At 35.2% G+C, this 16536-nt stretch overlaps 1 protein-coding gene across 2 annotated transcripts in view; it reads left to right on the top strand.

Moving 5' to 3' along the window:
* The window catches only part of Sec63 (SEC63 protein translocation regulator), an 83187-nt gene extending 67184 nt beyond the window's left edge, over window positions 1–16003 (top strand). Inside the window, exons 17-21 of one of the 2 annotated variants that reach the window (XM_004855428.4) lie at window positions 1319–1477; window positions 3773–3874; window positions 8398–8496; window positions 11049–11153; window positions 12274–16003. In XM_004855428.4, the coding sequence (XP_004855485.1) occupies window positions 1319–1477; window positions 3773–3874; window positions 8398–8496; window positions 11049–11153; window positions 12274–12417 (609 nt within the window). In that variant the 3' untranslated portion in view covers window positions 12418–16003. The remainder of the gene's footprint in view (window positions 1–1318; window positions 1478–3772; window positions 3875–8397; window positions 8497–11048; window positions 11154–12273) is intronic. The other variant, XM_087208722.1, reaches the window with a different exon arrangement.
* Window positions 16004–16536: the final 533 nt, after the last annotated feature.

Here is a 16536-nt window from a genome sequence, read left to right as displayed (position 1 = left end):
AGAAAGAAAGCAAATATTTCACCACTAAGTATGATTTTATAGCAAGTTTTCCATTTTATTTCCTATTTGCTGAGAATTTTTAAAAATCATGAGTAGATAGTGAATTTTATTAAATACCTTTTCTGAATCTATTATTGTTTGCTTTTTCCTCCCCTTTTGTTAATGGAGTGAATTATATTGATGAAGTAAAAAATTTTAAACTATCCTTATATTCCTGGGTCAAATCTCATTTGGTCATAACATATGACCCTCCCCCCCTTTTTAAAGTTTATTGAGTTTGATAATCTGCTGGATTCTTGCATCTGTTTTTATGAGAGAATATTAGTTTCTCATTCCTCTTTCATATAATTCTCAAGTTTTGTATCAGGTTTGTGTTAACCTTAGTAAGCAAGCTCTAGGAGGTGTTCTCTTTTCTGCAGGAGTTTAGCCTTAAGTTTCTTTCTTATTTGTAAAATTCTCTAGGTTAGCCATTTGGGCCTAGAATTTTTAAAAGAGCTTTACTTTTGGAGTTTGTTTCATTAATATATTCTGCTTTTTAAAATATATATATATGTATATTCTGCTTTTTTCTTAGCAATTTTAGCAAATTTTGTTCTTCAAGGAGTTTATCTATTTCCTCATTATTGGTTATTTGGCATAGTTATAATATCCTTTTATTTTTAATGTCTGTCAAATCCAGTTATATCTTTTAATTTCTAATGTAGTGATTTTATTTCCTTTTTCTTTCATTCTTGCGTACGAGTTTATCAGTCCCCCTGATCTTTTCAAAGAACAACTTTTGGTTTTGAGTTTCTCTTATATACCTGTTTTCTATTTTTGTGATTTATGGTCAGTTACTTCTTTCTTTGCATTTAATTTGCTGTACTTTTTCTTGCTTTGTGAAATGAACTAATAAGTATTTTGCCAGGAAGTTGACTTTCTTTACTGCATTATAACCGTCAATTACAGAAAATGATCTTAATCTCCCAAAGTAGTACTTTTCTATACATTACCCATTTCTTAAGTAAAATGTGTGTGCAATTCGTGTTTTTCAGAGCCGGTACTATTGTGATAAGGTACAAATAGAAATATATTTTTATTTTATAAACTATGAAGAATGAATAAAAGAACAGGCAAATAAGCCAAACGTTAAAACCTTCATTCTGACTCTTACATCTTTATACATACATAAGAATACTTATAATTTTCTAAAATTTTCTGAATAGTGAAATTTTAAGTGTGAGCCAGTTTAGGTATGTTGACAATATGTTAGCTTCAGAGGCTCAGAATGATAAATACACATTGTGATACTCAGAACTTTTATGATTGCTTTTATTAGGAAGCTGCAGTAAAGGAGGACGAAGAAGAAGTTTCTGACAAAGGCAGTGATTCTGAAGAAGAAGAAACCAATAAAGATTCCCAGAGTGAAAAAGATGATGGTAGTGACAGAGAGTCTGATAGAGAGCAAGATGAAAAACAGAACAAAGATGATGAAGCGGTAAGACTTAATAGGTTTAAATAATTGAAATGTACCTCTAATGATTTGGGAGTTTTTTGTTTGTTTTGAGATGAATTCTCACTGTGTTGCCTGGTCTTGAGCTAGACTCAAGTGATGCTGAGCAGTGGGACTACAGACGCATGTTACCATGCCTGGCTGTTTTGGGTTTTGTTGTTATTCATTTCTTTGATTGCTTGCTTTTTCTTTTCTTAAATAATACTAATATGTATATGTAAGCAAGCATATTTATTTAACAACTCTTTTTGTATTTTGTTACTTTGTAAGATTTGATTTTTTTTTTTAGACAGTCTTGCTATGTAATTCAGGTTGGCCCTGAACTTACTATATAGCTAGCCTCACGTCTTGAGTGCCGGAATTACAGGTGTGCACCACTATGCCTATTTTTTTTTTTAAAGGAATGACAGGATTTGTAAAGAATTGTTTCAAATATGGATTGGAAATCCTGATTTTTTGGGGGAAGGGAGGTGGTAGTAGGGATTGAGCCCAGGACCTTCACACTAAACTACATCCTTATCACCCACCACCTTTTAAAACATTTTTAAAAATTTTGAGATAAATCACTGAGTTGCCTGGCTAGGCTTAACTTGTGACCCCCCTGCCTCAGCCTCCTAGAATGCTAGGATTACAGGCATACACCACCATGCCTAGCTTGGAAATCTTTATTTTCTTGGTAAATAAAGTAGGACCTTGATCTGAGTTGACAACAGTGTGGTCTCTTCAGAAAATTTTCTTGTTGGGAATGTCTCTGGAAATTTGATAGGGAAAGGAAAGGTAGGTTGTGAAACAGTAGTTACTTTCAAGGGAACTTTTTGTTTAGGTTCAGGGTAATGTTTAGTATTGAACCATTACTATGAATCTTGATACTAGTTAACATTATAGAATATCACCTTATGTTATGGAGTAAGTAAGGTACAGAGTATAGAAAAGTTGCATATAATTTTTGGATAGACTGCAGAGAAGTACATATTTGATCAACAAATAACAGTCCTTAGAGGCTCACTGCAAATGAAACATAAACTTGATCAGCTGTTTTTGTTTGTTAGTGCTGTTTTTTTTTTTTTTTTTGGTACCAGGGATTGAACTTGGGTCCTTGCATTTGTGAGGCAGGCGGCAGAACTACTGAGCTAAATCCCCAGCCCTAGTGCTGTTCTTTTTGACTGGACTGTTGATCTAAAAGTAAGCTTATGGTTTGTGAGAGAAAGAATAACCCCCTGAACAGCCTCTGAGGCAAAAGGAAAAGTCAGAAATAAGAAGAAGTAAAGGGCATAGGCCAAAAGTATAAGAATAATACATTCCTTAGGAATGGTAGAAAACAAGTATGGATGATTATTTATACTAGTTGCTATGTCTTGACTGTCTTTATACCTTGAGAATTAAAGTGATTGCCAGGAAATAAAAATCTGTGAAAGGCTGGGGATTTAGCTCAGAGGTTCCACTGCCTGCCTCGCAAGTGCAAGGACCTGAGTTCGATCCCCAGTACCAAAAAAAAAAGAAAAAATCTATGAAAGAAATTATTTCTTCAGCTTTACTTTGAGAAAGAGTTGACATAATTCTTTCTGAGTATTTTAATGTTCATAGAGGAGACTCTTAAGGTTTTAATAATCTAGTTTGTTCAGATGACCAAAAATAGTTTCATTCAGCCAGTTAATTATTAATTCATCATCTATCCCCTCCCAAGGGTTTTCTTAGCTGACAGTGACTGCAAGCCAGGTGTGAAGTAGTTTCTGCCCTTGTATGATAGGTAGGCTAGTGGGCTAGGCAGACTTGTAATGGCACATACAAGATCATAACACATCTATGTATTGAATAGTGGCAGTACAAAGGGAGGCATCAACTCAGTTCTGAGAGGCATAAGGAAATTGTGGTAGACCTTTGCTCTGGAGTTCATACTTTAGGCTTTAGCTAGTACTGAAAGAGAATGAGTAGGAATTTTCCAGATGCAGAAAGGGAAGAGCAAAAATCCAAATAGGGTTTAGGAGGAGTGAAATAATTAACTTCAGAGAAGTGTCAGGTAGCTTGAAACAATGAGACTAAGAAGCCAAGGAAGAGAGAAGTGTCAGGAGACTGGAGCAGTGGGCCAGGGTCAGATCGTGGACAGCTGTTATACATGCTCTGTGGGATAGAGGTATTGTAAGTTTGAGCTGGGAGATGATCAGATTTGTGGGAATGAACTTGTTCTAACCCTAAGTAGTTAATTGCATTGTCAAGAAAATAGCTCCTCAAAATGATCCAAAAAATACCAGAATTCAAATGTTTTTATTTTTTCTTTACTAGGAATGGCAAGAATTACAACAAAGTATACAGCGAAAGGAGCGAGCTCTCTTGGAAACCAAATCAAAGATCACACATCCTGTATATAGTCTTTATTTTCCTGAGGTGAGTGACACTCAGCCGAGAGTTCTCTGTATACCATTCACTTTCTTCTCAGATGTTTCTCTTTGGACCCTTATTGTTCTGTGGTGTGCACTAGCATTAAATGTGGTCTAGGTCACTTTTTTTTTTTGGTACTGGGGATCGAACTCGGGACCTTGTGCTTGGGAGGCAGGCGGTAGAACCACTGAGCTAAATCCCCAGCCCATAGGTCACGTTTTTAAAGGATATAATATGAATTACTTTTAGTGAATATGTTGTTTAAGGGGGCGAATTGTTAATTTTTAAAGTATTTCTGTGGTTTCTTGTGCTTCTTTTTGTGCTCACATTATTGAATGTTGTGTTATTTTTCATTAACAAGGCAGGGAGTCTTTATCTGATAAATGTATATTTCATCTTTGCTTGATTGGAGGGAATGTCACCCTCCTAATTTAAATAGGATAAAAGCAATCTTAAATTTTCCTTCTGAGACTCTAGACTTGCTCTGAGCCCAGTAAAATTGCCCTGGCCTGTGGGAATGGCTGTGGAACCACCTGTGTTTTGGGCCCTGAACAAACTTTAGTAAGAGCTGAGCATAACTTAGTCTCAAGTTCAGGAGAGAGCATTATAACACTATTCACTCCCTTGTCTTTTATTGTTATTATGCCTGCTCCTTGCTAGTCTTTGTTATTTGTCTTTCAAATTAGCTTGGGATTCCTTTGATAATTTTGTTTCTGAGGATCATTCTACCTATGGAACAGAAGTCCAGAACTGGTTGGCCCCAGTTTAGGGAAACTGTTCCACAGACTGTCTCATAGTTTTACCACGGAATATTCTGCTCACTGCTCATGTTAGACTGGTGATTTCATATATAAATCTTTCTGCCTGAGACTGTCAGACCAGAGATGCTAGGGGCTGCTTAAGGCAAACTCCTCAATAATTTGGCTCTCCTAGTGAGTGACTCTGCTCAGAGTTGTTTTGAATTGGAGAAAAGTCTGCCCAGGATTCTGTCTTAATGCACACTCTGATCTTCTAGTGAGTCCTGAGCTTTGACCCATCTGTTAGGGGCATTTTGCCCATTGCAGATGTAGTCTGCCAACATCAAGCATTCGGAAATCAAGCAAATAAAACCACTCATGGATTGGTATGGAAAGTGCTGTCTCTGAGGTGCTGTGGGCTGTATAACTTACCTGTATACAGACAGTTTTATTTTAGGCCTTGCTTATTTGATAAGAGAAATACTATTTGCTCCCTTAGAATATTTTATCGGCAAAAGTGTCTTTTTTTCCTACTATAATCTTCATCTATATGGTAAATGTCTTAAAGTCTCATGTTTTATAAAATTTATTTCAGATCTTCTTGAGATCTACCTTGCTGCTTTCCCCTGTACCTAACTACCCACTTAGTATTAATTGGATTACATATTATTGAAATTCATTTATTATGTGTAACACATTAAAAATGGTTGGGAATCTCACACGATAGAAAAACAAGTTTTTTAAAAGTGCTGAATAACTCATACAACATCTGTTCCAATTTTTTAAGTTGGGCATCAAAGAATGTAGGCATGGATGCAGTATCATTGGCATAACTGTCATTTAATGCATTTAATGTGCTAACATTCTAATATGTACTTGAATTATCTCAGTTCGTCTTTACAGTATGGCCAGATGTAGGCATATGTAATTTAATGGAGAAGGAAAGCTGTATTTATCATTCATTCAATTATTTATATTCTTTTTGGGGTGGGAGTCTCACTGTGTTGCCCAGACTGACCTTGAACTTGTGATCCCTCCACCTCAGCCTTCTGAGTAGCTGGAAGTACAAGCATGTTCCCCGTGCCCAGCCAGAAAACTAGATAAGAGAGGTGAAATAATCCAGATTTGCGTGGCTTTAGAGCTAGTATTGGCAGTATACAACCTCCAAGCACAATATAGCTCCCTGCCTGTTTTACAAAATGAGACTTTCTTATAAATAAAATTTTATTAGAACACAGCCCCATTTATTCTTTTTGTGCTGAAACATCAAGCTCATATAGCTGTAACTACTCGAGAGACTCTTTGACCTACAAAGTCCAGTTATTAACATTCCCTTTCAAGATCATTGTGTTGTCACTTTGTATGTGCAAAACACATAGACAAATATATTTACAAATATTCCTACTATGGTCATCCTAACCCTCAGGTTAAGCAAAATTTAATTTTCTTGTTAGTAGCTGTTCACATCATCATTCTATGATTTATTGCTAGACTTATTAACCTTGCAATGCTTTTTATATCTTCAGGTATTTAAACAGAAGGGCTTTTAGTTGAATTTAGTGTAGCATTTTGAAAAAGATAATAAACCATTTCTTATGGTTAAAATAAAATAGTGCAACAGGTTTGGTATAAAGACACAAACATTTTCCCAAAGATAAAGTTTCAATAGGTTAAATTAATATTAAATTACTATTTGGAATATTCTAGTTACTTTTAACTTCAAAACATCTGCTTTTGAAACATCTTTCTTTAAACCACCTTAGAAAGATATCTTCTCTACCCCATTCTTAAAACAAGTGATAGTACGCAGATGTCTAAATGGTTACTGACATGAGCTATGATCGCTCCTGAGCACATTGAGGTTTGGTGCTTCCAGATTCCTGAAAGGGTTGGTCTTCTACATTTTTTTTTTTAGAAAATACTTTCCTGCCACTTCTTTTGTTGTTTCACCCTGCTGTCATTGTGCATTCCAGTGGCAGTTACTTTACCCCACTCTTTTTCTGTTTCTGATATTTTTGAAGTTCAACTAGAAATGCCAACCTTATTAAAATGTGCAGTGAAAGGTATACATAGACCCTTAGAATGTAAGATACTTGGAGGAAGATAAAATGTTTTAATGTATTGATTTTTTTTTGACTGTCCAAGTCCCTTCCACTCCTATTTTGTGGCTTTTGCTTATTACTAGGTAAAAATACCAAGATTATGTGCTGTATCAGCAGTTCCCAACATTTTTAGCACTAGGGACTGGTTTCATGGAAGATAGTTTTTTCCTAGATGGGTGAGGTGGAGTGAGGGTGGGTGGTTTCAGGATGATTCAAGCATATTACATTTATTATGTACTTCATTATTATACAACTTACCATGATGCAGAATCAGTGAGAGCCCTGAGTTTGTTTTCCTACAACTAGACAGTGCAATTTAGAGGTGATGGGAGACAGTGTTACCCAAAGTGTGTTGCTTATGTCCAGTCTGCTCCATAATCTCGTTTAGTTGCTGTCACTGCAGAAAACCATGCTTCACAAAGATAGGATGTTGAAAATAGAAGCAGGCTTTTCAATGCTTTTTTGGCAATATAAAGATATTCTGTCTTGTCTTTAGTCCAGCACATGTGGAGATTTGAAGTTGTCTTTGACATACTTTCAAGGCAATACTGACATACTTTTAATTGCAATCTCAAGCAGTTGATCCTCTTCTAGCATGGGCAAAGTCTCTTTACCAGGCCTATTCACAAATGGGTCATGGATCATTTCTTTCCCAGTTAGGGGATCTTTTGTGGTTGGGAAGTAATGCTCACACTTTCCCTAAAGCTGAGATAGATAATCTTGTTCCAACTGGGAAAAAGATGGGCTGGCTCAGTCTCTTTCAAATCCTTACTAATGTTTGAAACATGTCAGAAATTCCATTGTTTGCTTGTCTTCCCTATATCAGTTTGGCTTTGAATGCAGCCTCTTTATTTGCTGACTTGAACATAGTTGTCATTCTCCCTTGAAGTGACAGATTGAGTTTGTTTAGCAGATTGGATGTCACACGAATAAACAAGTTTTGCAGCCCATTCTGTGTCACTGAAAAGTGCTTCCAGTGGCTGTTTTCCTAAAAGAGATCTCTGGAGTGACTCTTATAACTCAAAAACTGGCCAGTGAACTACCTTTAGAAAGTCATCTCACTTCCGTGTATAAGAGAGGATAGGTATGCTATGTTCACCTCATAATGAGTTAAGAGCATGTACTTTAGTGTAGTTGATAAATTTAATCACATTCTGCAAAAGAGTGTTAAGTTCAGGTGACATTTTTTGGTTAGCCAGCGTTAGGGTTAGGTTGAGGGTTAGGCTTTCTAAAGGTAGATCACTGGCCAGAGCTTTTGAGTTACAAGAACCTCTCCAGAGAATGGCTGTAAATACAGATGAGGCTTAGCTTTCTTGTCTACCACTAACCTCCTGTTGTTTCATGCCCTGGGTTTGGGGATCCCTGTGCTCTGTGATACTGTAATAAATTGTGTTTTCTTTTTTAGACTATCTTTTGTCATTGGGTTTTAATATACAGATCTATGAATAGGCTTTAAAGAATCATTGAAATCCCCAAAATTTCATGCAAAATTATTTTGGGGAGTGAGGACTAGATATACAAATGGTTAAGAACAGATTATTCAGTATTTATTTATTGAACCAGGTATTGTGTCAGTGCTGATGGTGTACCAATGTGCTAAACAAAGATGGTTTCTGTAAAATAAGACAAGCGAAAACTTATTCTAGTTCTGACTATTTGTACTCTTTTTTTTTTTTTTTTTGCTTTCTAGGAAAAACAAGAGTGGTGGTGGCTTTATATTGCAGATAGGAAGGAACAGACATTAATATCTATGCCATATCATGTGTGTACACTAAAAGAAACGGAAGAGGTAATCAGCGTATCTGTTCTTAACAGTATACAGCATCATGTTGCTTCAAAATCTTTTTTTAAATATCACTTTATCAAATTTGGTATATTGCATTCTATTTGTTAAAACATATTTTTAAACTGTTCTCTGATGTTGGGGGGATGTGCTCATTCGAAATTTTTAAAGAATTGTTAAAGGAAGGCAGCTTGATCAGTCTTAAAAACTTCCCAATGTATTTTTGGCAATTTTCATTTCTAACATGTAATGTGTACCTTTTTTCCTCCTCTTCAGAATTTAATGATATTTTATAAAACTTTGTGATATTCATCTTTATTAGATTAATGTTAAGTGTTACCTGTTTTTTTTTAAATCTAAGAAAGCGGGGCTGGGGATTTAGCTCAGCGATTTCTCTGCCTGCTGTGCAAGTGCAAGGACCAGAGTTCAATCCCTGGTACCAAAAAAAAAAAATCTAAGAATGTACCATTTTGACAACCATATTTTTTTTTTTAACCTATGGGAATTGCATTGTGTTTTCTTTTTTTTTCTTCTTGATTTCTTTTATGTGTTACCTTTTCTGGAAAAAAGATTTTGTCGTGCTGTACTTGGATAAGAGCAAGGCTTTTGAATTTGAAGATAGTTCTAGATGTTGATTTTTAGTACAAAAACTTTTTTTATAATGAAGTGGTAAATATGTGCAGTAGTTTGGTATTACTTAACACTTAGAGGTAGACCCAACTTGAGTATTTGAAGCAATTTAATTTTTTTAATTTAAAGTTTACTTGTTTTTGAATAGATAATGCATTTACCTAAAAATTGCAGAGGATATAAAAGTACGTAAAGTGAAACATCTTATATCTGTATTTCCTAGTCACCCTTTCCTCTCCATGGAGTTCATCAGTGTTACCAAATTTTTCCATATTAGTCATGTGATATTGTATGTAAATTCTAAGTAAATACATACATTGATATTTTTCCCTAAATTTTACACAAAAGGTAGTATATGCTTTGTTTTGTACTTTTTCTTTTAATAGTAGACAAGTATTTCCTTTCCTTCATAACCACAGTTATTTCACCCAAGGAATTTCACATCAACAAGGTACTATATCCAGATAGACATTCTGTATTTGAACTTCCTCAGATACTCTACTGATACTCATTATAATTTTTTGTTCTTTCAGTTCAGGATCCAGTCAAGGATCACATTTTGCATTTTGTTAATCCTCTGCTTTTAGTCTTTCACATCTTTGACATTTTTCAAGAATGCATGCAAGATATTTTGTAGAATGTCACTTAATATGAGTTTGTCTCATTAGTTACTCATTATGTTCATCTTAAATATTTTTCCAAGCATACTACATTGGTGATGTACATAGCCTATAACACCAGGGCACATTATATCAGTCTGCTCCACATCAGTGATATTAAAGTGGCTCAATGGAGACTTTTCTCTGTTGTAAAAGTACCTCCTTCCTCATCTGTGGGGTGCTGTTTCTTCCACAGTCTTTTACCCAGTCATTTTGGCATACATTCATTGATAATTCTTGGCTAAATCAATTTTTACTCATTGTATTCATTGTTGTTTTAATTATCTATTTAAGAGTGAATCCAGACACCTTCAGTGTGTTCAAGTCATATTTCTTTTTGTATCTATTTGTGACCATTCATTTTTATTGAGTCATTTAAATTAGTTTGGGTTTTTTTTTTTAATGTGAAGAAATCAGCCATTTGTAGTACAAGTTGCAAGTATCTTTTCCCAGTTTGTTTTCCTAGTATGATTGTTTTTAACAAGCAGCAGTAGGGTAGATATGGCTCAGTGGTAGAATTCGCAGTACCGCAGATGGGGGGGGGGAGAAATATAAATATTTATCTTTTTTTTCCATTTTCTCTTTTTATGATGTGATATATAAGTTTTCTTTTATGGCGTCCAGCTTTGTTAGGAAGGCCAACAATTTAAGATTCTCTTATGATTTTTTTATTATTTAAATGGCCTCATTATATAGTCTTGGCTGCAAAATTTTAAAGAGTAAAGGCAGAGCACTTGTTCATCCAAATGTCATTTTAAAAATGTATTCTTCACCCAAGTGGAAGTAAAATTTCTAAGTTTGTTCTTGTTTATACTTGAAGTTTGTGATTTGCTAGGGAAGTAAAATACCTTCTTGACCTTTGAAAGCACTGGATATTTATCCTAAAAATAAAGTTTGACAAGAATCTATTTAGTGAAGTATATTGTTGTATTAATTCTAGTTTATTATTTATACTTTATACTGTATTTAATTTCTTCAAGTTATCTGGGTGATGATCAACATAGAACTTGGGTGGTTACTTTATTCTTTGTTGAATTGTGGAAATACAGATTAACCCCATAAATTCTTCCTAATTTGGTTTACTTTTTACGTAGTGTCACATACATTTGTTGTTGTTGTTGTTTGGACTTCTGTAACATTTCTTAGGACTTGGAGTATCATCTAAGTCAACATTTGACTATTAAAGTACTTTGGTCAAGAAATTTTAAGTGTATGCCATTATTTCTCTCACAAAATACAGATTTTTAAATGCCGATTTTTATCTTCTAGGTAGAACTAAAATTTCCTGCACCTGGCAAGCCTGGAAATTATCAGTATACAGTGTTTTTGAGATCAGACTCATATATGGGTTTGGATCAGATTAAACCACTAAAGGTAAGAATAAGGACTTTTCGGGGCCAGGGATTTAGCTCAGTGGTTTTGCCATCTGGTGTGCAAGTGCAAGGACCTGAGTTCGATCCCTGGTACCAAAAAAAAAAAAAAGAATATGGACTTTTCAGTGGATATAATAATCTATTTGAGCAGTTAAGTAAGTGTAAGAGAAACATTTCTGGTTTTGAAATACAGAAAAATGAAAGGAAAAACCAATTATCTCATTTTTTTTTGCCATGAGTTAGAGGGCAACCTGGGCTCCACAAGTGAGTTCAAAGTCAATGAAAGCCTGTCTTAAAAAATCAAAAAAAAAAAAGAAAAGGTACATAGATTTTTACCATAGATTCTATTGGAACAGTTTATTTAAATAATAATAAATATTCTATTGAAGTGTTTACTTATTAATTTCTGAAACTAATTTTTTAATCATCTTAAAACATACACTTTCCATTATCATTTGAAGCATACTCCTATCAATGTGTACCATTTCACTTGAGCTTTTTATAAAAGACATTGTATTATATTAGTGAGCTTGTGCTAAAGTATTGTTGCACTATAGAGAATAAGGGGAGCCAGTGAAAACGAACCTCTTTTTTTTCCCATTAGAGCTCTATATTTCTTTTGTTGGCTATAGAATTTTTTTTTTTTTGGTACTGGGGATCGAACTCGGATCCTTTTGCTTGCACAGCAGGCGGCAAAACCACAGAGCTAAATCCCCGGCCCTAATGTTGGCTGTAGAATTTTACTTCACAAGTCAGGAGGCTGTGTCTCTTTGAAAGTCATACTTGAGCATTTCTTCCTTCAGCAGAAGACTTCTGTTAAGATTCATGCTTAAGAATCACAATTAGTCTTTTGTGCTGCAGAAATACATTCACAAATAGTATAAGGTCTATGAAGTTAAGGTATCAAATTATATTAGAAATTTAACTACATTTGTATATTAGTAGATTCATTTATAGGATGAAGTGTCTATTCTAAATGACTGTGTTCCATTTAGAGTTGCATTTTTAGAGAAAATTGATTTCTTTATGATTGCTGTGATCAAAGAAAAGCTTTTTTAACTAGACATTATTCTGTTATTCCTCCCTAAATATCTAGTGTCTATATTTAATTTTCTTTATAGTTGGAAGTTCATGAGGCTAAGCCTGTGCCAGAAAATCACCCGCAGTGGGATACAGCAATAGAGGGGGATGAAGATCAGGAAGACAGTGAGGGCTTTGAAGACAGCTTTGAGGAAGAAGAAGAGGAAGAAGAAGATGATGATTAAGCAGTACTGTGAGGAGAACACGGTGTTTGCACATATTGGCAAACTTTTGTTGTTTTAGAAGTGTATAATAAACCAAAAACAGTACAGAACTGATGTTGAAGGAAGTGTTAGTTTCTTTACTAGAAATGGGTGCATAAAACAGGCAGTTGGTGGTGCCTTGGTACAGTCTGAAAAATACTTAAGGCTTATTAAAGCCTTTCACATATGGGATGGTACATTTATTTCATCTGCAAATGATAATAAATTCTTTGTTACTATAACTGTCCAGAAGTGTGGGCTGTGTATTATCTGATCAGGTTATGGTCCCAGTAAAAGTTAAGGTACATGAAAAAGTAATCTATAATTGAGCAACTTTTCTTTGTTCAGCTTTAGTTTTAGTAAACATTAACGTATGGTGAAAGTCACAATTGTGTTTTAAATACCATCTGCTCGTTTTTAATCTCTTGATAAGCTCTGTTACTTACTTATTGATAATTTTTTGGTGATGAGACAGCTCCATACATGAAATGAAGCCTTTTATTTTCACCTATGTTGGTTATTAGTTGACATTTTGTCACATTCCACATAATATAGAGGGGTACATTTTGGAATTTTCCTTTCTTAATTGCCCAGTTGTCAGATTATAAAAATGGCTTTTAATGGCTTAAAACAGTTTTACGCCTCTCTCTTAGCAGATCAGTATGGGATCTTATTCTTTTTGATAAGCTGTAGGTCTAAAATGATTGTGGGACCATACGTTCTCGGATGTTGATGGTTTATGTTATTAAACCTTTTTTTAAAAGGTTCACTATAAAAGCTGAACTACACTCTTAGCTTTTAATCTACCTATCAGAAGCCTTTTAAGGAAAATAAATACAACACGCAAAGGAGGCATTTTTTGTATTCATTTTGAACTCCTGTCAATAAAATAGAAGTTTGACTCATTTTATCTTTGTAATTGTGTGTTTTTACTCCCAGGGAAAGGACATAAATAGGATTATCCTTTCTTTTATTTTCCCACTAATAAGTACTGTGGTACCTTGCTTCACGAATGTTTTTGTTTGGAAACTCCACATTGAATGACAGACACGACTATGGCTGTCTTTCCCATACAAACACATGGCCATCTTTTCCAAAATCATAGAACAAACTTAAGTTCATGAACCGAGGCACCACTGTAACACTATACATCAGTGCTGAAGTGACTGCTATCTCTGTGTACTGTAGGAAAACCCATGAGTGAGAGATTTCTCCCCTCATAGAACAACCAGAAGGGTAATGCTTAATGTAAAGAGTAGAAATGGTGTACATGATGAGGCATGAGGAATATTCTTATTACTAGATGTGGAGTAAACATGTTATAAGATTGACTTCTTACAATCTTATTAAAATCTCCACAGGGCAAAGTACTGTTGGAATACTAACTTGTTACTGTTTATTTAAAAGGTTGCTGTTCTCCCTGCAGAATTACCATTGGTATTTTGTTATTACAGTTATTGGAAATAAAATTTGGAAATTACCAAAAATTTGAATTTTGAGGGGGTTCTAAATTTAGGATATAATACTTCCCATCAAATGGTCAAAGATGTTTTTACATTGGAACTTTGGTCACCAGTTTGGTAAGAATGCCTCTTGGCAGGCAGGAGGCTGTGCCATTGACGGTGTTTTTCATTTTATAAAGGGGTGGGTTTGCTTTCAAATCAGATCATACTCTGAAGCTTCCAGTATCAATCGTGGCACCCTAGCCATGTCAGTGTGACAAGGCACAAGCTGCCTTGTGCCAAGTAAAGGAGAGACAGGTTAGAGAAGACACATGGCATGAGGTCAAGGAAACTGAGCAAACAAGGACAATGTGCAATATTTGCATTTCCTAGTTTTCTTGAAACATAATTTTCAAGAAAAATATTTCTTTTCTAGTGGCTATTTTGCTTTAAGGACTCTGTACAAAGTTCATTAAAGCAACTGGCTTCTTCTTGTTTTTAAGATTGTCTAAAAAGGAAAATTTCACAACCTAATAACTCACCACAGTTCTTACAAAACAGCATCACCTTGACATTAGAAAGTTGTACCAGTCTGTTTTCCCTCACCCATTGTGTGATGTGTATGAACATCCCCTGGCCAAAAAAAAAAAAAAAAACTTCCTCTAGTGAATACCTTATGTGACCACCTTTGCAGAAGTGAAAGAACTTATATGGTTCTCATTTCTCAACTAAGTCAACAAATTCCACATCCCTTCTTATTTTCTCTGGAATGAGATTAATAATTTACCTTGGTTTGCATTTAATCTAATGGGAACAGTGAAGTTTCATTTTTCTATCAAAAAAATCGATGACATTTTGTCCACTGAATAGATGAGTAGATAATACAGTGTGTATACAAAGTGAAATGGGTTATTTATGAAGCTTTTAAATTGTGTAATACTTATCTCTTTAAATTGGCTAATTACCTATTAAAACAAAACACAGCCTTCCATGAGACTTTTGTTACTGGAATCGAAATCATAACAGGTGTTGAGTGTTGCATTTCCCATGTGGAGATCTCCATCTCATGTCTCTTTAATTTTTTTTTTTTAATTTGTAAGATTTTGTCATTGAGTGTACTGAGTGAGGGTTTCTATGCAAAATAATACCTTGTACTCTGCTCTGTCTCTCCCATCATGTGCTGTGCAGCTGGCTTGGTCCACTGGGAGGCAGGAAGGTGGAGTGTAGGTGCAGTAGCTGACCGGGAGAGGGGAGAGGGCATTGATGCAGAGGCTGAGCACGGTATTCTTGACCACAGCCTTTGTTCATGTAATTGATTCAGCCATTTCAACCCTTATACTGGAGGGGTTTTTTTTTTGGTAACAATTCATATTTCAAATGAAATCCAATATCTTTATTTTTTTAAGCAGTTGTTCACTATCATATTTACTAAATTTCTATGTGCCCAGCTCTGAGACTAGCAGGGCTATAAAGATAAAATTCTTATTAAAAACTCTAGTAGTCAAGCAGATGTGTGGCAATCCATTTCTGTCCATTTACCTGGGCTGGCGGCTGGTGTTTGACACCTTCCCAACCCATCTCTCCACGGAATTTGTTTTAGGGACTTGCTGTTTAATTTATTGCCACCCCCTTCACATAGAAAATCTTATTCTTTGTTATGCTTCTTTAAAGCATTTTTCCTCCTATTCTGAGTCAACTCCATGAAATCCTGTTTAGTTTGCCTTAAAGTGAAGCAAATACTGGTGACCCCTAATGTGACGCTTAGCAGCTGTGTAGTGATTAGTCCAAATGTCTCAAGAAGTTAGCACCAAGCATCCTTACACATTTAAACCTAGTGCTAGGGCTATATTGCAAAACTTACAGATTTGATCTTGTACATTTTCCTGTTCCTGAGCTAAAAACCTAAATAACAGCAGTCATCGGCACACTTTAGGGCTGTGGTTTCAGGAAGGGGGTGTGTACATGGGAGTATGCAGATGATGAATCCATTGAGAAAATGTTAAAATGATTATTTGTATTTAATCTCATCCTTTAAATTTCTATTTTTATGTGTTTTATATTGTACATAATATATTGTACAATTGTACAGTTCTATAATTTATAAATAAATAATACATTTATTGGTGCATTTTTTTCTCTGAATTGGGTGCATGATCAAAAATATTTGGACACCAGGGTAAAGCTAAAGTTTGGACCTTTGAATACAAATGTACTTGGTGGAGGCAAAGTTGACTTTCATTGTGTCTAGCGGTACTGATGGTGCCAAGAATAGCATGGTATGGCTGAGATGAAGCTGAGTAGGTTTGCTGGTGTGAGTAATGGAATGGAAGTGCTAGGGACTGCTTGTTAGGTCTGTGAACAAAGGTTCCAATTCTGTCATTGGACTATGCAATGCGTAGCTAGCTCTCCTAGTTCGAGGTGAGTGTGAGGACCCTGCTCACCAGCACCCATTTGTTCAGCATTAGTCTGTTAGCTTAGTGCACAGAGGAGCTGTGTTCCTCTTACCTTCTGGACACCTGATGTCACCACGTTAAAACCTGAGATTAAAAAAACCCAAAAACCTGGGATAATGGCAACGATGAACCCTATTGAGCAAGCAGATTGAGCAACCACTTATCTCCCTGTGTTTTCTAGCTTGGTTCCAATAGAGGGCACTAGA

The sequence above is a fragment of the Heterocephalus glaber genome, unplaced genomic scaffold (assembly GCF_053883595.1).
Source record: "Heterocephalus glaber isolate CG9 unplaced genomic scaffold, H.glaber_assembly_v1.0 deba00000942, whole genome shotgun sequence".
Classification (NCBI taxonomy): Eukaryota; Metazoa; Chordata; class Mammalia; order Rodentia; family Bathyergidae; genus Heterocephalus; species Heterocephalus glaber.
Note: the sequence above shows the minus strand (reverse complement) of the source record. Positions and strands in the feature narration are given on the sequence as shown.